Source organism: Callorhinchus milii, unplaced genomic scaffold (assembly GCF_018977255.1).
Source record: "Callorhinchus milii isolate IMCB2004 unplaced genomic scaffold, IMCB_Cmil_1.0 Scaffold21, whole genome shotgun sequence".
NCBI classification, from domain to species: domain Eukaryota; kingdom Metazoa; phylum Chordata; class Chondrichthyes; order Chimaeriformes; family Callorhinchidae; genus Callorhinchus; species Callorhinchus milii.
In genome coordinates this window covers 10,488,656-10,511,411 of record NW_024704762.1, presented here as the reverse complement: position 1 = coordinate 10,511,411, position 22,756 = coordinate 10,488,656, and the positions used below count along the sequence as shown (strand labels likewise).

At 48.6% G+C, this 22,756-nt stretch overlaps 1 protein-coding gene across 1 annotated transcript; it reads left to right on the top strand.

Moving 5' to 3' along the window:
* The first annotated feature begins 1,451 nt into the window (after nt 1-1,451).
* Nucleotides 1,452-22,751, top strand: LOC103189695 (unconventional myosin-Vb). Its single transcript, XM_042342741.1, is given in 39 exon segments — nt 1,452-1,478; nt 2,262-2,375; nt 3,398-3,569; nt 4,373-4,517; nt 5,510-5,589; nt 5,592-5,665; nt 6,141-6,284; nt 6,377-6,458; nt 6,714-6,821; nt 7,010-7,122; nt 7,515-7,780; nt 7,860-7,941; nt 8,163-8,303; nt 8,381-8,506; nt 8,647-8,736; nt 9,755-9,886; nt 10,052-10,149; nt 10,391-10,477; nt 10,941-11,052; nt 12,024-12,235; nt 12,573-12,729; nt 12,963-13,202; nt 13,555-13,788; nt 14,230-14,323; nt 15,078-15,226; nt 15,477-15,590; nt 15,789-15,939; nt 15,942-16,006; nt 16,131-16,213; nt 16,441-16,639; nt 16,834-16,927; nt 17,024-17,185; nt 17,601-17,755; nt 17,867-17,953; nt 18,598-18,748; nt 19,069-19,354; nt 19,984-20,158; nt 20,909-20,989; nt 21,335-22,751. Coding segments are annotated over 39 exon segments (5,235 nt in total). The 3' UTR covers nt 21,488-22,751.
* The last annotated feature ends 5 nt before the right edge of the window (nt 22,752-22,756 follow it).

Sequence of the window (22,756 nt, the reverse complement as noted above, 5' to 3'; positions counted from 1 at the left end):
CAGATCTCACTTGGAGTTGTAACCGCACCGCGTAACTCCAGGAGGAACTCCGTGTCTGTGGGAACCAACACAAACCTCACGGCTCAGTATTGCCAAACATTCGCTGCGGATCCTTATATATTAGGGCTCTGGTGGGAGATATTTCGGACTCTGATTGGGAGGAATTCTGCCCACTCCCCCCCCCCCAGTGATGTGCACCCACATGGGCACCTGTAGCTGTCAGCACATCTCCTGTATTCCCGGGAAAGCACGTCTCCTACTCTGTTGGAGAGGCGCTGGAGAGGCGCGCACCAGCCGAGGGTTTGGCTGATTTGGACCCAACCCGAGGACTAATTACTGCTCTGTTTGTTTCCTGTCCGCGGGACTGGAGCGGTGAGAACGGGCGACGCTTCCCAGGGACAGGCTCCAGAGGGCGGTGGGGGGTAAGGGGTGGACAGGCTCCAGAGGGCGGTGGGGGGTAAGGGGTGGGGCTCCAGAGGGCGGTGGGGGGTAAGGGGTGGACCTCTGATGCAAATCAAACATCAAATCGTAATGAAATAAAATGTGGAGCTTTCAGTTACCGGTGTGCGCTGCGCTCGCACTGCTCCCCCTCAGGGATGGACACCGACTTGGCCGTGTGTTAAATTAGTGATTCGGAAAAGTAGTTATATCTCATTTTGTTCACGATTTACCAAACAGAGGCCCTCGTGTGTGTTCTTCTCACCCCCTCTCCTGCCCGAGTGCACATCTAAGTAAACGCGCCGATAATTCTCTTTGATATGGAGATGTTCAAACTCTTTCGAGTAAAAAGCACTTTTGTTTCGGCTTCACAAAGTGTACCGCAAACCAGAGAAATGCGCCGAAGCCATTAAATAAAGCCCTTTCCTGGCCATTGTACACCGGTTATTGGGTCTTTCCATCGCTGCCAATCTTTTGCTGTTGAGCTCGTTGTTTCAGCAGCAGCAGCAGCAGCAGCAGCAGCAGACTGGCCTTATGCATTACATTCCTTGTGTAATGGTTCGGTAATATTCCAAATGCCTCCAGACCTCGGTGTTTGACATGTCATCCAAAGGACATCACCTTTGGCATTGCATTGCTCCCCCCAGCGCTGGGCTGGAGTGTCAGTCTGGGCTGTGAGCTCAGAGCCCATCAAATCCACTCCCAGCACAAGGTCCCCCACTCCAACTCCCACCCGAGACTCCCACCACACTCCTTTCCAGTTGTCTCTCCATCCCCCCCAAGTGAGGTGAAAGACAAGAGAACGGAACAATTCCAAGGCCAACGTTTGGGGGGTGTAAATTTCGTATCGTGTACACATGGTTAGCGGAGGGAGGGAGTTAAAGTTCGCTGCCCATCACGTGGGGGAGTCAGTGGGCAGTCAGACCTGGAACACACAGAGAGAGAGACTTGGGGTCAGAGGGACCTCTCTGTCTCCATCACACACTGAGCGGCTGAGCGCTATACAGTAAAGGATGTCGGCGGCTGAGCTTTACACTAAGGTGAGGGGCACCTGAGAGGCTTTTAATACGAGAGAAACTAAACTCCACTTTCCCTTAACCTGTGATTCTGTTTTACTGTCGAGCATCAGCGAGGGTTTGTCTTCAACTGAGAAATGATTTGGTTTTAAAAAGCAGAGAAGATATTACACGTGAGGCAGAGGGAATTTAGTCTATACTTTGAGTCATTGGTCGAGTTGGTTTTCTCGCTCTGAAATCCCATTTGATTTTTTTGGCTTTTTTTTTCTTTCATTTGAAAGCGACCAATACGCGAATTATTTAATTGAAGACCCACTGTGACATCCTCAGGTGGTCACTCTAATACATATGTCGTTTTTTTGTGCATCATGTTCTGCAAATGAAACTTGATACACTAACTGCTAATACAGCAAGAAATACCTTAGCCTCAGGGAAACCTGCAGCTGAGAAATGGAGAACATTCTGTCTGTCTGTCTGTCGCTCCCAGAGACACCTGAACACAATGTATGTGTTAATTAAGGAAAGGCTGACAGTGGGTGGGGGGTGAACACTGACCCCCAGATCCCTGACCTGCTCATATAGTACATTTTAATTAGTTTTTAATCAAAGTTTAAAATGGGGGAAAGTGGATAAAGAGCCCGGAGCAGGGTATAGTTTGGGATAGAGTTTGGGATTACACTGTAGTTTGGGACATGACATGTCATGTGAGTGCGAGGATGACGGACGGTGGAGTCTGTTTTGCCGTGTGGGCAAACGTCTGAACTACATTAACATTCAGCGAACCCTGTGCCACGTGTTTTGTTCCAGGCCACCAAGCTGTGGATTCCTGACCCGGAGCAAGTGTGGATATCTGCTGAGTTGACGAAGGATTACAGCGAGGAAGACGATGATCTGCTTTACCTCAAACTGGACGACGGGATGGTGAGGTTTAACCTCGCGTTTAACCCTTCAGTCGCTGGCTTCCTTCAGCACTTGGCAAAGCTTGTCGTTTGGTTTGGAAGTTCTGGGTTGTGTGTTTAGAATCCAGACAAATGCCGACTGCAGGGAAATGTTGGCTGAAGATAAACAAAGTTCAATTTTCTAGCTCGTTTGCGGGGTCGTTGCAGGGTGCAGATTGGCTGCTGGTTTTGCCTATAAAATTCTGCAGTCCCTACACTTTACCGTAAAACCAGTCAGGTGCTTTTGAGATGTCTTCCTGGCGGGAAATGTGCTGTGTCAAATACAGGCACTGATTTTATATTTTGTTGATTTCTTTAATGATTTTCTCCCATTGATGATGGACCTCGCACCACAGAGCGCCCTATAGTGGAGCTTTCAGTGATGTGTCTGTACAGAGATGACCAACAGGGAGACCCGCGGAATGTAATACCACAAACAGTTTCTGAGTCGAGCTGCTCAGAAAGCAATAATTCAGGACTGGGACAGGACTGTATTGTCGGGGTCTGTCTTTCGGGCACAATGATTAACTGGGAGCAGATATAAAAGTCAAAACGTGGGTTTAGGAGGAACTGCTTCACGCAGTAGGTGGTGAGAATCTGGATCTCACGGCCGACAGCTGTAGTTAAAGCAGAAAGCATCAGCGTATTGAGAGGAAATGGGATTCATTGCAAGAAGTTGATGGGGTATAAAGGAGAGGGGATTAGAAGGGTGGAAGCTTGTGTGTAGTGTAAACACCATCACGGGGTAGTTTGAGGTGTAACGTTCTACACAGACATTACAACAACTTGCATTTATATAGCGCCCTCCACACAAGGTAGCATCTCAGAGCACTTACATTGAGGTCTTGCCGCCTGTCATGGTAACTAGACACTAACTAGGGAGTGAACCTGGAGTGTTGCTGGTCTGTGTGGCTGCACACTGGGCAGACCTGAACCACAGACAACCACGTTTAATATTGTGTATGTTTGGAGAACTATTGGAAATCACTGTTCGTTTGACCTTAGAACATTGAGTTTCCCATTGACAAGAAGACTGGAGCTCTGCCCTACCTGAGGAACCCTGAGATCCTCATGGGTGAGAATGACTTGACGGCCCTCAGCTACCTGCACGAGCCGGCAGTGCTCCACAACTTGAAGGTTAGGTTCCTGGAGTCTAACAATATCTACACCTATTGTGGTAAGTGTATTCCTGTGTGTTAGCCAGAGGTCAGGGCAGTGTTTGTGTTGCTAATGAACCAAATTGGGAACCCATCTGCCTTGGGAATGGGACATGAGATGGTCAACGTGACTGACTGTTCATGGTGCCCCCACATGGGGGTTTATTGGTGGTTAGATCCCCTTGTTCCCCCTGAATAAGCCGGAGACCAATGGTTCTGAAACGTTATGCAACATGTGGAGTCCTGTAGCTCAGTGGTTAGAGCACTCGCTTTGCAAGTGAGAGACCTGAGTTCAATTCCAGGCAGAGGGCGAAACCTTGGGCAAGTTTCCTTACTCCACACAGAGCCTAATAATAATCCCTCCAAAACCAAAAACAATAATAAATTGGTCACTTTCAATCTACGACTGTTTTTGGGACATTGCTGTGTGCAATTGGCTGCCGCGTTCGCCCACAAATATACAGTCAATTCACTTTACAGTGTGTTCTGTGAAGCGCTTTGGGACGTCCTCCTGATGTGAAAAGCGCTATATCAAATGCAAGGATTATTATTATTATTATTAACTTGTGTGAAACCCATGTAACTGAGCCAATCCACTGATACTGCCCAACTTAAGTTAGACCGCTGGCTGCTGAGAGGTGCCCTTGTTGATAGGGGCAGCATTGGTTTCGGAAACGTAAAGGGTTGGAACATGGGAAGGAACTTTAACATGCACCATGTTAATGGCTCACATGCCAGCCCGGCATAAAGGATGTTCTGTGAATACAAGTGGCTGTTGTGTATTTATGTTTCTGGATGACGTGAGCTTCTCTCACTCCTGTAGGGATTGTTCTGGTCGCTATAAATCCCTACGAGCAGCTTCCTCTCTATGGGGATGATGTGATTTATGCCTACAGTGGGCACAATGTGGGAGATATGGATCCTCATATCTTTGCCGTCGCAGAGGAAGCATACAAACAGCTGGCGAGGTGAGTGGCAATCTGGAAATTTTCCTCTCTCTCCCACCCAAAAGGCTGTGGATGCTGCATCAATTGAAATTTTCAAGACAAAGGTGGATACTTGGCTGGGGACTTGGCTTGGGTGACTGAGGGTGGGGGCTTGAGAAACTTGCTTTTTAAACAGTTTTAGGGAAGTGTTTCACTATGGTCTTTGTTGGAGATATTTCAGTCATGACCTTTGAGAATCATTATCTTAACCGGGCTGGAAATGGCTAACTTTTCACAAAGCGTTTCTGCTGATAAACACAATTAAGTTTTACTGTCCACTGACCACGAGTCAGCAATTTGATATCTCGGGCAAATGTCTTATATCTTTGAAGTAGAGAACGATTTGTTTTATTTTACCTTTCATGATCTTTCATTACTCTTTCAATTCAAAAGTTCCTTTGCTGACGTTATTTGCTCAAATGATAGATTTGGTTTAATTTGGTTACGTTGTACATCTCATGTTTGGTTCATTAACTTGATAAGGATTGACTTTCGATGACTGGTTAATGAAGTCTTGGACGTGTGTGCTGTGCAGGAAGTTTGTTCCTCTCACAACCCAACAAACCTTTATTGTATCTACACTCGTCCCCACGTTAACTCCTAACCCCTTCTGGGTGTGAATTCTAAATCCAATCATAAAAACATGAAGTGCTCCCTTCTTTGTGTTGTAACCTTTGTTTTTTTTAATATTTTTTAAAAAAGGCACCATCACATTTACCCCCATTCTGTTTCGCATTCTGATCTGAAATTCAGCCAATGTTTAAAAACTCTTTCCTCCTTTATTTCTATTCATCGCCGCACAACATTCCGGCTCTTCTTAACCATCAGGACCATATTTGTCTTTACTTTTTTTTAAAAAAAATTTGCCCAGAATCTTGTGTGGATTGCTCCCTGTTAGAGTCCTGAGGGAGTTTGGAGTCTGGTTCGGTCTCTGCCCGAATATCCTGATTCAAATTCCATTTCTAATTTCCCAGAGAGGGAAAGAACCAATCGATCATCATCAGTGGGGAATCAGGAGCTGGGAAGACCATGTCTGCTAAGTGCACCATGCGGTATTTGCTACCGTTGGCGGCTCAGCTGGTGACACCAACGTGGAGGAGAGAGTGTTGGCCTCCAACCCCATCATGGAGGTGAGTACAGTGAGGCTCCAGCCAAACAGGACACGGACATTTACCCGAGGTGGACGTTAAAGATACTATTCGAGAAGAGAAGGGAGTTTCTCTCTCTCCTGGTTTCCTGGCCGACAATCCCCTAAATAAAATCAATCACTCAATCCATGGCTGTTCATGAGACACTTCTGTGCATAATGGGCTGCCGGGTTTCACCCGTAAAATACACAGTCACTCCCCCTTTACGGTATGTCCTCTCCCAACACTGCACTGGAGCATCAGCCTAGACTATGAGCTTCTAGGTCCTGACATTAGTTTCTGAACCCATGTCTTTGTGGCTCTGAGGCGAGAGTGCTGCTGCCTTGTGATCTGCCCCTCACCAGTTACTGGGTGTTGGCAAAGCCTCAGTTCTGAGGATTGTGGTTGATTAATCGCTGGGGGAGTTCCCTGATCAGTTTTTGAGATGGTTTAGTATTTTTTTCCCCTTTGGAAACAGGCCTTTGGAAATGCTAAAACTACCAGGAATGACAACAGCAGCCGATTTGGAAAATACATTGAAATAGGATTCAGTGTCGGGCATCGCATTGTGGGCGCTAACGTGAGGACGTATCTGTTAGAGAAATCCAGGGTTGTGTTCCAGGTGAGCAGCTCCTTCGTCAAAGGGAGGAAACATTTTCTGCCGTGTCGAGATTAACCATGTTTAATGGGTAAATAATTTGCTTTATTTCTTAGGCAGAGCAGGAGAGAAATTATCATATACTGTATCAGCTCTGTGCCTCTGCTAATCTGCCAGAGTTTTTGGAGTTGAGTCTTGGTAAGTGTTTTTTTCCTGTAATGGTGTAGAGTAGACCAGGTGAATTTACTGACTAGTTCTAGAGTATAATTAATTCAGCCAACACTGCTTGCTTGATGTCCCTGCCCAGTCCGCCCCATCCCTCATCAATGTAGGAGTGCAGAGTCTCTCCATCTCGCTTCCCGCCTTCAGCCTCCGCGCCCCCCCCCAGCTCGGGTCTCAGTGTTGTCTTGGTGACACACACTTGGGATTTAGTTGCTGTTTGATCCCCAGCAGGTGGAGCAGAGAGTTTCTCCTACACCAATCAGGGCGGTGACATTTACATCAATGGAACTGATGACGTAGCAGATCTGGAGAGAACACGTAATGCCTTCTCTCTCCTGGGTAAGTCTCCGCTCAACAAGACTAAGTCTTGTTTCAATCCTAGCCGGGAATGTGATGTCTAGCCGGGAATGTGATGTCTAGCCGGGATTGTAACCTGGTATTTTCCATTATCAAGCTTGTTTATTGTTGTGTCTGACAAGGCGAGATCTGCTTCAATCTCTCCCCATTTTTTCATCTGCCGTCTCCAGGAATTTGCGAGTCCGACCAAATGGAGATATTCAGAGTTCTCGCTTCTGTCCTACACCTGGGAAATATAACATTTCAATCAAAAGACCGTGACGGTGAAAGCAGCTGTATTGATGTGAGTTGTCACATTTATAATCCTCATTTTGTGAACTTTTCCGTTGTTAAACTCTGTTCCTATGAGGTTATTTTGGGGGGTGGGGGGGAAGGGTTTAAATTCTGTTCACAATTCTAATCCCAAAGTGTAATTCATTGTGTCAGGCTGGTGCAGTGATAGGGCTTTCGCCTCTGAGTCAGAAGGTTGTGGGTTCAAGCCCCACGTCGGGACTCAGCGTCATTGTTCAGAAAAACCCTAACTTGATCACGTCATTGTCCGTGCTGCGAACGCTTCTCTAGAATCCCCATCGCCCTATCCTATTTTCACGTTTTTATTGTTAATTATTATTTTAAGCTTTTACCAAAGATCTCGATTTCCTGCCTTGCCGCTGTGATTGTGTTTGTGTCTTTCAGTTGCGCGATGGATCTCTCAACGTGTTCTGTGAGTTGCTGGGACTGGAGAGAAACCAGTTTGCTCACTGGCTTTGTCACCGTAAACTGGTGACACTGAGCGAGACGTACGTCAAGCCCACGAGCAGGAAACAAGCCAGCAACTCCAGGGACGCCCTCGCTAAGCACCTGTACGGGCAGCTCTTCCACTGGATTGTGGGTCACATCAACAAGGCCTTAAGATCCTCTTCCAAACAACACAACTTCATCGGGGTGTTGGACATCTACGGGTGAGAACAAGCAACATTATTGGCTGTTTTTTAAATAGAATAGTTGTGTGATCTAACTCTCACTCTCTCCTCGCTCCAGGTTTGAAGCTTTTGAAAACAACAGTTTTGAACAATTCTGCATTAACTATGCCAACGAAAAACTCCAGCACCAATTTACCCTGGTAAGTGATACACAGCCAGAGAGAAGCCAGCCTTCCTGACAGACTCCAGCGTCTCACTGTCTGAACCTCTGTCCCTCTGTACACCAGTTAACTAGTTTGTTCGGGCCACTCTAGGGTCGGTGGTAGATTTGGGGAAATGGGAGTGTTTGGGGAGGACAATGTTTCTAGTAGTGATGGGGGAGGGGCTGCTGTTGACTTGGGCCTCGTTCCTTCCCCTGTAGCACGTGTTCAAGCTGGAGCAGGAGGAGTACATGATGGAGGAATTATCCTGGACGTTGATCGAATTCCACGACAACCAGCCATGTATCGAGCTCCTCGAAGCCAAGCTGGGAATCCTAGACCTGCTGGATGAGGAATGCCGGGTAAGTGGTCGCAACCTCCGAACCCGGCTCAGAGTTATTGACTGCCAGAGAAATAAAACTAATCTGTTTTGATTTAGATGCCAAAGGGAACGGACACAAGTTGGGCTCAGAAACTGTACGAACGGCATCTCCACACGAGTTACTACTTTCAGAAACCCAGGATGTCAAACACGGCCTTTCTTATCCTACATTTTGCTGATGACGTACGTGGTGATGTATTGGGGGGACGGGGGTGGGGAAGGGGAAGGGGGGGGCGGGGGAGGTGCTGTACTCCTGATTGCCAGCAGGAGTCGCTCTTCTTGCCCTGTGGTTACACTCTCTGTGACACTCTGATGCCCGGCAGGTGCTGTATCAGTGCGAAGGGTTTTTGGAGAAAAACAGAGACACGGTTTATGAGGAGCCAATTAACATTCTCCGAGCGAGTAAGGTGAGCGTCTGTCTGTTTCTGTCCGTGTCTATCTCTGTGTCTGTCTGTCTAACACCTGGTGAATACAGAGATGACCCTCTCTGCCAAGTGCAACGGTTTGTAATATTTCGATCACTTGGATTATATTAAAAAAATTCTGAGGTTGTACCTCCCCTGGCTTGCCCTCCCCTGGCTTGCCCTCCCCTGGCTTGCCCTCCCTCGATCAGGTGCTCGTCCAGCCATATCTCTGGCGTTGTGAAGCTGTATATGTGTATTGGTAGCAAAATATTACCTGTGACTTTGGTATTGACAGACACAATAATATGAAATGCCACTTCCTCGTGCTATTAACATTCTATGTTTTCAATAGATTGATATTGAGGCACTCATCACCTTGTACGATGTGAGGATTGGCCCCAAATCGCCTTTGCTGTTGCTAACTGATTAAATAAAGCATAGCTCAGGGTGGGTCAGTGGCCGCTGATCAGATCTCAGGAAGATGTGAAATTTTTGTTTTTTGTCTAACTTTCTCCATTTCCCTCTCTTCACCCCCCCACCACTACCTCCACCACCACCACCACCACCACCACGCCTACACCTGCTGCACGGTACAGAAGGTAAATTCCCCTTGGTGGTGGTGGTGGTGGTGGTGGTTTGGATTTGCCGTGATAGCACGTACAGACATTGATAAACTGTGTTCTTCGTCATTTGCTCGGTCGCCGAGTCACAGTGCGGGTGTTCCTGGGGAATCTGGGTGCTGTGAGATGGTTTAAATAATAACCTTATTTTTATTACACGGTGAAACTTAATTGTGAAGTGAATTGAGGTGGTTTTGAGTTGGGATAAGGCGTTCAACCCCGTGTGTGTTTGTGGGCATCAAACCTCTGTTGTTGGCTGTGCTCCTGACTGTGCTGAATCCAATCCTGTTTTTATTTATGTGTTTGATATCTCTGCCCTAAACGGTCTCTGAGACAGTGCGAGTGTTTAGCGTTGTTGCTGTCCTGTCTTGTTCTCACTGACCATGTTCCGTGTGTTACAGTCGGAGCTCGTCGCTGAGCTTTTCCACGATAAGGAATCTGCCCACATCGGGCGGCGGCCAAACCCCAACGTGGGCTTCCGATCGCTCCGGAAATCCCTGCCGGCAAAAAGCGAGCACAAGAAAACCGTGGGATATCAGGTACCCCATCCATCACACCAGCCATATCACCGCCTGGTGGCGGGTTAGTAATGTACAGTGTTGCCAGCTGCACTGGGAGCGCTGTTGCTGCTGTTGTTATTGGGGGCGGGGGGGTGTTTTGTGTGTTTTTTCACTCGTTAACGATCGGGAACCGTCTCCCTGCAGTTCCGAGCTTCTCTCCACCTCCTGATGGAAACCTTGAACTCCACGACTCCTCACTACGTCCGCTGCCTGAAGCCAAATGACACGAAGCAGGCGTTCTCGTGAGTAGTGACTCGGTCAATGGGAAGAGATATAGTGGGAGCTTGGCTCCCATGTCACTGTGATCTGGAATTCCTGCCCAGGGTGAGGGAGGGGGGGACGGGGCAGGTGGGGGAGGAGCATCGACTCAAATTAAATAAATCACTGCTGAAATTGATGGAGAATTAGGAAAATCTTTTTACTCTAAAACTTCTGCTGTTTCTTTACTCACCTGCACTAATGCTGAGAATCTCCTCATCACAGGTTCAACCCACAACGGACTGTGCAGCAACTGAGAGCTTGTGGAGTGTTGGCCACCATCCGGCTCAGTGCAGCGGGCTATCCCTCCAGGTCTGTGACACCCAATAGTGCGTGAACTAGGGCAGGAGCTTCATCGCTGCCTTTCAGTGGGGAGACACACACACTCTTCCATCCCCACCCACACCCACATACACCCTCCCCTCCCCCGGGTCTGCATTTACACGTGTCATGTAATCAGCGTATCCGGAGTTCGGCAAATTCATAAATGTAGACAAACCCTTAATTTTGCCAAATTCCGGGCCCACGGAAATTCTGTGTGAAAATCTCAAGCCGTGGATTTGCAGACACTCTACATAGAAACACCTGGCGTCAGGAGGACGTCTCGATGCGCTTGATGGTCGGTTGGGGAGGAGCAGGCGTTGGGGGGGTCGGTAGGGTACTGCCCGGGAGGAAAGTACTGGCCAGGGGAGTGGGAGAAGGAGAGACGGGCTGGTGGAGGGGTGGGGGGGGACGTCGGGTCGGGCCAGGTCATTCATGCCCAGTTTCTCGCCAGATGGACCTACCCAGAGTTTCTGAGCCGCTACAGAGTGTTGCTGAGAGAGGACGGTCTGTGTGTGGGTGACCAACGACAGACCTGCAAATGTTTGTTGGAAAATCTAATAAAGGTAAAAGGTGTTTGTGTATAAAGATCGCCTGCACTAATCGAGAAACCTGGGTTCAATTCCCGACAGGGCGAAACCTTGAGTAAGTTTCCTTACTCCACACACCTAATAATAATCCCTCCAAAAAAAAATAATAAGTTGGTCATTTTCAATCCACGACTGTTTGTGGGACACTGCTGTGCTTACAGCCGGTAACGATATAGAGGAGTGACTCAGACTGAGAGATTCTTCTCAGTGAATGTTTGATAAGTAGCTATCAGCAACAATAATAATCACAACAATCCTTGCTTTTGATACAGCACCTTATCATGTCTCCGAGACGTCTCAAAGTACTTCACAGAATATGCTGTAAAGTGAATTGACTGTATATTTGTGGGAGAAACGCGGCAGCCAATTGCGCACAGCAGTGTCCCACAAACAGTCGTGGATTGAAGTGACCAATTTATTGGTTTTTTTTCTTGATAATAATAATTTTTTTTGTGTGATAGTATCCCATTAAAGACTCGCAATATCTGATGTGAAACGACAGCCCATTATTCTGCTCTTTGAGAACATTGCCCCTGTGGACTGTTTTTAGTCTTGTGTTTGCCTCTTCAGTTAAACTGCATTCATCTCTGTGTGTCTCGATCTTCAAGCTAAAATGCAGGTTTTTCCTCTGAAAAATGTGGGCGCTCACATGGACTAGGATAGTGTGTGTGTGTGTGTGCCAAATGGTTGCTCTTTCTATTTTCCTTTCTAGAGAATAACATTATCTTGTTGCAGTATTTGACTGAACAGCTTCCCCAGTTCCTCTTTATCTCAATTGCTGTGTGTTACCGGTATCTCTGAAACAAAAGTTTATTAGTGTGTGTTGTGGCGCAGGATTAAACTTTTTAAATACAATTTAATGTTTTTTTTGAAATAGTAACCGTGCAACTGCGGAGCTCGGAAGCATTAACCGTGTTGTAAGACGCTCCTCTCTCGATTCCGCCCAGGACAAAACACAGTACCAGTTTGGGAGGACGAAGGTGTTCTTCCGAGCCGGACAAGTGGCTTATCTGGAGAAGCTCCGTGGGAACAAGCTCCGGGCAGCGTGTGTCCTGATACAGCGGCGGGTGAGAGGCTGGTTACAGCGGAGGCGATACCAACATGTTCGCGCAGCCACCATCGCCGTCCAGAAATACACGCGAGGCTTCCTGGCAAAACGGTGAGTGTGAGCACGCCTCACTCGCTCTGAGCTATCCCCACTGTTAGGACAATGTTTTAATCCCTCTTCCCCCACCCCCCCCCCATCACCACCTGCACCCCAACTTGTTCAGTATGAAACTCCGAGATGTCTTCCTGGCGTGGAAGGCCATACGGAAACGCAAACAACATGTCGCCTCTGCAATTCAGAGGCCGCAGCCTCCAACCTCAATTTCTCTTTTTTCTTGTGGTTAAAAATGAAAACGGGTGAAATTATTTGCAGGAATTGTGCATTAATGTAACAACGTGAAGCAGGAGAACGTCGCCAGTTAAGAAATACCATGTTGTTTATTTTGCAGACGAACCGAGGGTTTGAGACGAGCGAGAGCTGCCCTGGTCATCCAGAAGCGATACCGCATGCTGGTCGTGAGGAGGCTGTTTGTGCTGCTCCGCACAGCGACTGTCACTATTCAGGCTTATGCCAAAGGCACGGCCGCCAGAGTCCAGTATCGCAAGGTAGGAACCAGCGTTGGTGAGAGTCGCTCAGAGCAGGAAACCTTGCCAACGGCTGTGAAGCTTAGATCAGTGACTTCTCTGTCTTGTCGCTCGCGAGCCTTGAGCTGCGTCTCTTGAAACACTCGGCCCACGACTCTCTGTGGGAAGCTGCTGTGCCCAACTGACTGCCACGTTTCGCTCTCATGATCTTCCTGTTTGTCGCAAGAGGCGGAATGCTTTGTGTTTGTGTTTAGCTGGTGAGGGAGCGGAAGGCGGTGATGGTGCAGAGCTGGGTGCGTGGCTGGCTGGCCAGGCTAAGCTATCGCCGCACACGGCATGCGGTGATCTTCCTGCAGAGCTGTTACCGGCGGATGAAAGCCCGGAGAGAGCTTCACAAGCTCAAGTGCGAAGCCCGGTCAGTTGAACATTACAAACAACTGAACCGAGGGATGGAGAACAAGATCCTGCAGCTACAGGTCAAAGTCATTGAGCAGGTGACTGTTCTCTTCCTTCGCCCCCTTCCCTCCCTCTGCGGGTCAGTCACCCTCCTGCTAGATCCTAGTTGGCCAATCATTTACTTGAAGACTTGAGGCTAAACTGGTTTATGATCAGTAACTTCTCAAAGCCCGTCCTTGCATCTCGCCATCGAGCTGTTGTGTCAATGAGCCTCAGTGTCTGGTTAGTTACTAATCCAGGTAAAGAGGGACTTTTTGCTATCTAAATTGCCATTTACATCGAATCCCATGTCGTCCTGCCTCGATGTTTCCTTAAACTGCCATCTTGCATCTCGAGGAGTTTCAGGAAGGAGCAGCCGAGGTGACTTTCTGTCTGTACATCTTCCCTCAGAACAAAGAGAACAAGGTCCTGGTGGGACAGTTGGCATCACTTGCGGCCTCGTACAGCAGGGATTTTGAGAAACAGAAGTGTGAGCTGGAGCAGCTGCAGGCCAGGGCGGGCGATGCCAAAGTGCTGAGCCTCCAGCGGGAGCTAGAGAAGCTGAGAGCGGAGCTCGACATGGCACGGCAGGAGGCAGCAATCGTGGAGGAAAAGACATCTCGGGAGCAAACCCGACTGACGGAGGTGGGTTCCTCGTCCATCCCTCGTCTGCCAACTCCTCCAACCCATCAGATTGTAACCCAGTTATTACTGATTAATAATCACATCTGACATGTTATACAGCACCTGTCATGTCGGGAGGACTGCTGTTTGTGGGCAAACCATCACATTTAGTAAATTTAAAGGACCATTTGGATTTTTGTGTGGAACTTGATTGATTTCTCTTTCTCCCGCCTCTCCCCCCCCCCCCCCCCAAGCTGGTTGACCTTGTCACTGGCCTCCATTCGGGGCCTGGGGAGGGAAGGGCTGGATGCCACATGAGATCCAGTTGTTTTCCACACTTTGACTTTGAGACGATGGTGTAGACGATGCGCAGACACAATGGGTTCCAACAGGCGCCAGCTTCTGTGTTACAAATGTCTCTGGTTCTCTGCGGTGCCTAATATTACTCCATTAAACCTCCAGAGCTTTGAGGTTCTTGAGAAGGAAAAAGTCCAGTTGAGCGACGAGTTGCAGAAGCTGAAGCGACATCTTCAGGAGCAGGCGGACAGCATCGAAGGTAACACAGATTCTGTTTTACATCTGAGCAAATATTCTGGATTAGTTTCCACCAATGTTTGTTTCTTTGATTGTTCGTTCCTCTCTGTTGCTCTTTGTTCAGTGGAACTTAATAGACCGGAACGCTATCCTATTTCACACTATGTTCTAGAGTCTCTGCTCTGTATTTTCTCAACGGTCAAAGTGGCCAAAAACATATAACATCTTGAACTTGAAATAAGAATCTTAGTCCTCGCTGTCTCCCTGTCGCTCAGCAGATCATGTTGCTAACATTTGTTTTCTCTTTTGCTCCCCCCTCCCCATCTTCTGTATGTGTGTGTCTCTTCTCTCACCAACCCCCCCCCCCCTCCACCCGCCCCATCGGTACACTTGTGTGTCTCTTATTTCCCCCCCACCCACACCCGCCCCATCGGTACACTTGTGTGTCTCTTATTTCCCCCCCACCCCCACCCGCCCCATCGGTACACTTGCGTGTCTTTTATTCCCCCCCCACCCCCACCCGCCCCATCGGTACACTTGCGTGTCTTTTATTCCCCCCCCACCCCCACCCGCCCCATCGGTACACTTGTGTGTCTCTTATTCCCCCCCCACCCCCACCCGCCCCATCGGTACACTTGTGTGTCTCTTATTCCCCCCCCACCCCCACCCGCCCCATCGGTACACTTGTGTGTCTCTTATTCCCCCCCCACCCCCACCCGCCCCATCGGTACACTTGTGTGTCTCTTATTCCCCCCCCCCCGACCCCCCACCCGAAGAACAAATTGCCCTGAAGGTGGCGGCAAAGAGCCGCGAGTTACAGTCCGGGTTTGAGGCTGAGCGAAGCCGCTATCAGAATCTTGTCAGAGAATTTTCTCGCTTGGAGCAAAGATACGAAAATCTGAAAGATGAGATGAGCTTCATTAAGGTAATTGTGCAAGTTTTGAGCTAATCCTACACTCTATGTCTGTATTTTTGTGTCTGCGTGCGTGTGTCCGCCTGTGTGCGTATGTGTTGTTTCTCTGTGTGTGTGTGTGTGCGCACACGCATGTGTCATTTCTGCCTGTGTGTGTGTGTTGTTTCTGTGTGTGTATATGTGTGCCCGCGTGTCGTTTCTGTGTGTGTGCGCGCATGTGTCGTTTCTCTTTGTGTGTGTATAATGTTTCTGTGTTGATCAGGAGTCTCCAGGGCTGAAGAGTAACCAGTCTGTTCAGAGCTGTTTGTCCGAACTGAGCGATCAGTCCTCTGTCTTTTCGGCGTTGGATGCTGAGGGTCTAATACATCACTTAGAGGTGAGAAAATTAGCCCCGAAACACACACTCCACTTTAAACTTGTGTTAATATGAAATACATTACCTTTATTTCACCCTTTGGAAAGTGATCGTTTACTGCTGTGAGGCTGAGAAGCAATTGGGGACGGAGTTTTAGAGACGATATGCATATGTACATGTGAAGCTCGTGCTGAGATTTTTCCTTTAACGTTTTCCTAGTTTCAGGCGCTTGAGAACGAGAACCGGAAGTTGAAGGCGGAACTGGAGAAAGGTCCTGGGCCGGGCCGCGGCCGGGGGGGAGAGAATCGTCTCAGGATCCTCTGCGGAGCCAGCTGGGTGCCGCGACCCGGGAGGTCAACATGTACAAGGAGCAACTGAGCCAAGCGACAAGGCAGCTCTCTGCCGCGGAGAGACAGATCGAGGAAATGAAGAACAAGGTACTCGCTCACGATTGAAACATTTGTTTTTAAAGTTCAGGGTAATGTTGGCCTTCTGTGGGGAGGGGGTGCGGTGTCTGTGCCTCTCACCAGCTTGTATTAATGTTGCTGATCGTTGTCACAGCGGCTGGTTCTGCCCCGAGGCGGCTGCAAGATGACCGAGGAGGATCTCCGACATGCTTATGATGCCGTCTGCGTGGCCAACGCGTAAGTCACTGATTTTTTTAATGTTAGATTATCTTTGGAGAAAACTACAAAGTGGGGGATGGGGGCAGCGGTGGAATGGGGAGAAGAGAGAGTATGTGGTGCAACCCGGACACGGAGATTCCTATGTGTAGGTGAAGTGCTACAGATGTCCACCTCTGCCTGGTTTGGATGTTCTCCAGCACTCTGTTTTTCTGGCTGAGTTGGCTTTGGATGCTTTGCCCTTGTAGGATTCTCATGGAGGAGATCCGGGAACAGAGGGCGCAGCACGAGGATGGAACGGGAGAGCTTCACACACAGCTCCGAGCTCTCAGACAGGAGCTTGATCACCAGCAGGAGGCCCTGGGCCGAGAGAGACAGCAACCAGCGGGGACGCACCCAGCAAACCACTTACAGGAGGAGGTGTACCGACTCAACAACCAAAACCTGGTCATTAATATAATCCTTTCACATCAAAGCGCTTCGCGGGCGGCTGTAAAGTTTAGTGACTGTGCGTTCTTTAAGGTGAACGCAACAGCTAGTTTGCGCACAGCGACGTGACTTGAGTGATTTTTTTTACAGGTGTAGTTAAACCAATACACTCATCGCTCCCTCTTCCCAACGTCCCGTGTGTTTTTGTGCAGGAGCTGATGGAGCAGGCGGAGAAACAGGATAAGATGGTGTACAAGCTGAGCCGGCAGCTCAAGGCGTACGTCAAGTCGGTCAAAAACTTTGCAGGTGGGTGGGAGGGGGAGGTGTGTGTTGAGGGTGTAGTGGTGATCGTTTACTTGTTGGTAATTCTCTCTCCCTTTATCCCCACCCCCCCCCCACTAGTGACGTCTCCGGCCAGCCAGAGTGCTGGGGAGCCAGGCTCGGTGTCGGAGATCACAGCTTCAGTGAGCACAGCTGGTGGCCAGCTCGGAGCCGGGAATTTTCGGGGAATGTTGGAATGTGGAAAGGAAGATGAGGCTCGGTTCATGAGAAATCTGATCATTGGTAGGTAACAGCGGGGGTGGGGGGGATAATGCCAGCTAGGTGGGTAACAGCGGGGGTAATGCCAGCGAGGTGGGTGGGTAACTTGGTCAAATTTATTTTGTAGATTTATATTTTCTGAATTTTTCGTGTCTGAACCCCGTCCTTTTGCGAGAATTTTTTTTTAATTCTAATCATTGTTGCGCGTTTCCTCCGTTTAACTCCTCGGCTGCCGGTTTCTGTCGCTCTCACACGGGCTCGAGGCTGGACTCTGGCCTCTGCTCGGTTCATCGCTTCCCCTGCAGGGAATCGGGTTTACAGGGATTACTGACGTCCTTGTGTGAGGCTGTCGGCCGGGAACTGCGGGAGAAGTGTTTGTGTGTGATGTGATGCGATTGACGTAGGAAATCACTCGTGTTTGTGTGTGCTTTGCGGGCAGATCTGAAGCCCGAATTGCCATCACTGCGGGAGCTGCCGAGTCTCCCCGCCTTCATCCTGTTCATGGTCGTGCGGCACGCGGACTACACCAGCGACCAGCCCAGGGCACAGGCTCTATTCACGGCCATCCTCAGCTCTGTCAAGAAGGTCCTCAAGGTAGGAAGGAGCCCGCAAGGGTGACACTGATTACACGGCGGAAGGAAGACAGACTGTCACCTCGGTCGTGTGCAGTGACTGACATCACTGAACCGCTTGCTTTATTTGCAGAGAGACCACAGTTTTGAGACGGTGGGTTTCTGGCTGACCAACGTCTATCGGCTCTTGGTGTGCGTGCGGCAGTACAGTGGGGACGAGGTGAGGCCACAAAACCTCGGAGCTTCAGAATTGTTCATTAATTTCCACACACGTGGAAAACATTACCGCTCACTGCATTCTGTGTCCACGGCACCTGTTGAGCAGCTATACTGAAGCGCTCTGAGATGCCGTCTGGCGTGGAGGGCGCTATATAAATCCAAGTTGATGTTGTTTATATTGAAGGCCTGTTTAAACGTGCGCCTTTACAGGCTTGATCCAAACCTCACAACATCACAATAACTCGGTGCCGGTATAAAAGGGTTGTGACTATTTAGTGGGTGCTCAGCAAACTGCAAAATTTCCACATCAATTTAATCTGAAGTGATCTTGTAATCGGAGGCTGCTGTGATGAGGCCCCCCACCTCCACTTTCACGTGGGGTCACAGTTGTCTCAGCTCGGCTGAAGCTCAGCCACTTTAATCGCTCATTAAAACCACTCAATCCATGACTGTGGGTCACCGCTGTGTGCAAGTGGCTGCTGCGGTTCACCAGCAAAATACACAATCACTCCACTTTACAGTATATTCTGCGAAGCCCTTTCAGATGTCTATGTCAATTGCAAGCATCATTATGATGATTTCGGGTGATGATTATGTGTTTTGTGTGTGTATTAGAGCTGTGTGTGTGTATGTGTTGTATCACAGAGCTCTGTGGAGATGAACACACCTGAGCAGCGGCCTCACAGCTTGAGGAACTTTGACCTTTCTCAGCAATGCCTGGCTCTCTCCGACCTTGCCATAGAGGCTTATCACCAACTGATCAGGTCGGCTGAGGAGCGGCTTCAGCCAATGATCGGCAAGTCACATCCTACACAGCTTTCGTTTCGTTCTCGAGTGTTTAATAATGAATTATATACAATTAATCGTATTAGTGCCTTTCACGTCCTCCCGATGGATGTAATTTGTGGTTGAATTACTGGTGTCTGCCGGGAATCTTCAAGGTTAGAAAAATGGACAAGATGAACACAAATGATCTGATCTAATATTTGTTTTAAAAAAAACTCCTAGTGGAATCGTGTTCACCCACACCCCTCCCCCCCCCCCCACTCCTCCCAAAAAGAGTTAATGTCATCGCAGGACATTACAGACATGTTCCTCTCGCTGTGTGTTTGGCAGTGGCTGGGATGCTGGAGAATGATGTGCTTCACGGTTTAGGCAGCGTAACAGCCCGGCCGGGCGGGTACAGAAGAGCTGGCCTCGGCAGGGAGAGCGGTGTGCACACGCTGCACTCCCTCCTTGTACAGCTGGACTCCTTCCACGGCGTTCTGACCGGGTACGGCTTAGATCCCGAGATCATCAAGCAGGTTTTCCGGCAGATTTACTACCTGATCGGAGCCGCGACGCTCAACAACCTGCTGCTCCGGAGAGATGTCTGCTCGTTCGGGAACGGGGTCCAGATCAGGTGAGAGCCGCCCACTGCTCACTCAGCACTTGTGGAAATTGTCGGTCTGACGTCTCTGAGCTGGTCAGTAAAAACTGCTTTTGTGGGTGAGTGAGTGTCAGAGGGCAGGTGCTGGCTGGCAGATCAGTGCAGGCTCCCCTGGTGACTTAGCTCAGAGGCTTCCTAGGATTATCCGAGAGGGAACCTGAACCAAGCTGTTTAGGATTGTGAAGAGGATTTGGGTTTGATGTCGACGGCTGTTTCTACCGGAGTCCAATTCTAGAGGGGCATAAGAGAGTCAGTAAAACATCTTGTGGGGAGTTTAGGAGGAACTTCTTTACGCAAAAGGTGACAAGGGAACTCAATGCCGGAAGTTGTGGTGGAAGCAAAAACATTTAACGTATCTAAGAGGAAACTTGATGTAGACTTGGGTGGTGGTGTGGGGGGGGGTGGTTACTGTTTTATATTAAAATGTAGTTTATTGGCTTTAAGACAATGCTTTGAGTGGGTGTGTTAACTTCCAATTTTTGGGTTCCCTTTGTTTTAACCGAACATCATCGGGGATTGTGTGCCTTGGTGTCTATGTAGTTGTGCCCTGGGCCAGGTGTGGGGGGAAACGGCTGGAGTCAGTGACGCTGTGTCTCCCGCAGGAACAATGTCAGCCGGCTGCAGGAGTGGCTGAGCGGGAAGCGGCTGCAGGGGAGCGGGGCGCTGGAGGCTCTACAGCCCCTCACACAGGCCTCCCAACTGCTGCAGCTCAACAAGAGGACAGACACCGATGCTGAGGCCATCTGCTCTATGTGCACCGCCCTCTCCAAAAGCCAGGTAGCTGCCCTCCCCGGCTGTTAGTTATGGCAGATGTTGTGTGACTGCCTGTTCGGGGATCAGTTTCCCTTTATTGGTGTCCATTGATTGCTGACAATGCTAACACTGCAGTGACATGATGCCTGGCTCAGTCTGTCGCGCTCATTTGCTGATAAGTCAGAAGACTGCAGTTTCCAAATCCCACGCCAGGATTTGAGCTCTGTTCTGACCGTCTTTCTGTGCACACACGCAGTCACAGCAGACGCGGTCTGGTCACCACTGGTCTGGTATTTTTTTATGGATGTCCAATGACTGCGTTTAAACCTGGGCTTTTACCGAATCAAAGGAAAAGTCTTCTGTCTTCTGTTCATTCAGTGTGTTGACTTTCTACCTTGGTTTTGATGGTGGATGTATTCTCTTGTCTATTGATAGACGACTGTCAGGTATTCAGCACTTTAACAAGTTTTATTCAAATTAAATCAAAGCTGCTTCACATTTGATTTCCCTCCCTCCCACCGAAGAGATCAGCTGCCGTCCCCTCTCCAGTTTGTTCTCTGGCTCTTCACAGCAGCCGAGTGAAGGACACTCACTATACACGTTGCTGCTGTTCATGTTAGACAAACTTGGCCGGTAAATCCTATGAATAAATTTTAATGTGTGTAAAACCTTTACTCACCTCACAAACCTTCCGGCTAAATGTTTAACGACTGAATGTGGTTCACTCTCTGGGCAATTTCTGGTTTAATTGTTTCCTTTTTTTATCTGTGACAGATTGTAAAAATCTTGACGCTGTACACACCCATTAATGAATATGAAGAGCGTGTGACTGTAGACTTCATCAAGAATGTTCAGGTAAATATTCCACAAACAACTTCTCTAAAATTAATTTTTAGTGGAAAATGCGAGTTAACAGCTTTATTTTGGTGCTGATCAATTCTGATTGTGTTAGTCCTCCCTCCCTCTCTCTACGCCTTTAAATCTTTATTTCTTTGACTGCACATTTGTCCACCTGTTTCCTCACCTGGGATTGAGCTCCCGTTCAGTGTATGAAGTGCTTTTGAGACGTCCTCCTGACATGAAAGGCATGGTGTAAATGTGTTTTAGGGACGTTTCAAATCCAAATACTTTGACATTCTGATTTTCTGTTATTTTTTTGTGAATGACTGGGTTCCTTCTCTATCTTCTCGCCTTGTGCAGATGCGTTTAGTGACCAGGAGCCCCAGTCAGCAGCTGCTGGTTGAGCTGAAGCACGTGTTTGCCGTGAATTTTCCCATCGTGCCGTCTCCGGTGAACCTGGAAAAGCTTCGGATCCCGGAAAGCTTGGGCCTCTCGTTCCTAAAACCGTGCTGAACACCCAGCTCTCTGGTTCTATATCGAGACTGCTTTTGAAACTGCTCTTTGAAGAGTAACACACGGCATCGATCAAAGGTGGGGTTGGAATCGTACGTGGGTTTGTATCCTGTGTGATGCTCTGTGTGTTTGCTGCACCCTCTGGCCAGGAAGACAACTCTAATGGCTCTGCTATCGAAGCCTTTGATGCTGAAGCCATTGATTTCAGGTGTCTCTGATGCTCACAGTGTAGAATGCTCCTTTTAAAATGATGACTATTTCAGAAAGTGAAGGTGAAGTGGCTACTTAAAGGTGGACTCCCAACCTAGAGGACTAAAGAAACCAAGTTTTTCCCATTTCCCGTTTGGCAGGGAGAGAGAGAGAGAGAGATCTGAGACATCTCCAGGCAATGATTCAGGCTTTGCTCCCAGAATGGCTTTGAAATGGTGATTGTGCGTATGATGTAACTCCTCTGCACTCAATTACCTTATAGAAGCTCAAGTATTCACTTCAGTCGTGAATCAAGTGTTTTTTTTAAAAAGTGCTGAGCAAACCCCTGGGTGTAATTGTTAATCTCATCAGTTAGATTTCATTCCCCCCCACCCCGTGGTAAAGCACTCACTGCAGCACATTCTTCAGCTACACAAAGGTCACCCACCGTTTGTGTCTGATACGTTTTCACAGTGAGTTTCTGTTCAACACGATCATTAAGTAATCTTTGTCTTTCTGCCCTTCCGCCCCAAAATCCACCCCCACATCCACCGACACAACCTCAGCACCAAGAAAACAAGACCAAAGACAATCCCGTTAGTTACTGATCATCTCCACCTAAGCCCTAAAAGGTTTCCTTATCACCCGCCCACTTGCCAACACTAGTCACTAATTATTGTTATTTATGGTCATGGGGGGGTGGGGAGGGGGGGAATGCAGTGCATTGGATACGTAGCTTCTAATAATTCACATAGTGAAAGTATTAATGTGTGTGTAGGAAGCTTCGGAGCTGCCTCACCGCTGGTTTAATTTGTACAGTAATTATTGCTGCACGTGGGACACTTCCTTAATTCATTAGATGGCCGGGCGAGGGAATTGAGTGTTGGGCAGAAGAGATGGTTTGAGTTGGTAATTTGCTGACGAACGTGTGCTTATCTTACGGTGGGACAGGGATGTGTGTGGGGGGGGTGCGGGGGGTGGAGCTGGGGTTACCTGCGAAGAAAGTGCCAATTTTGTTTTTAAAAATAAAAATTTGTAATTGAAGAAAGGTAATAAAAATCTCTTTGTAGATGAAGCCTT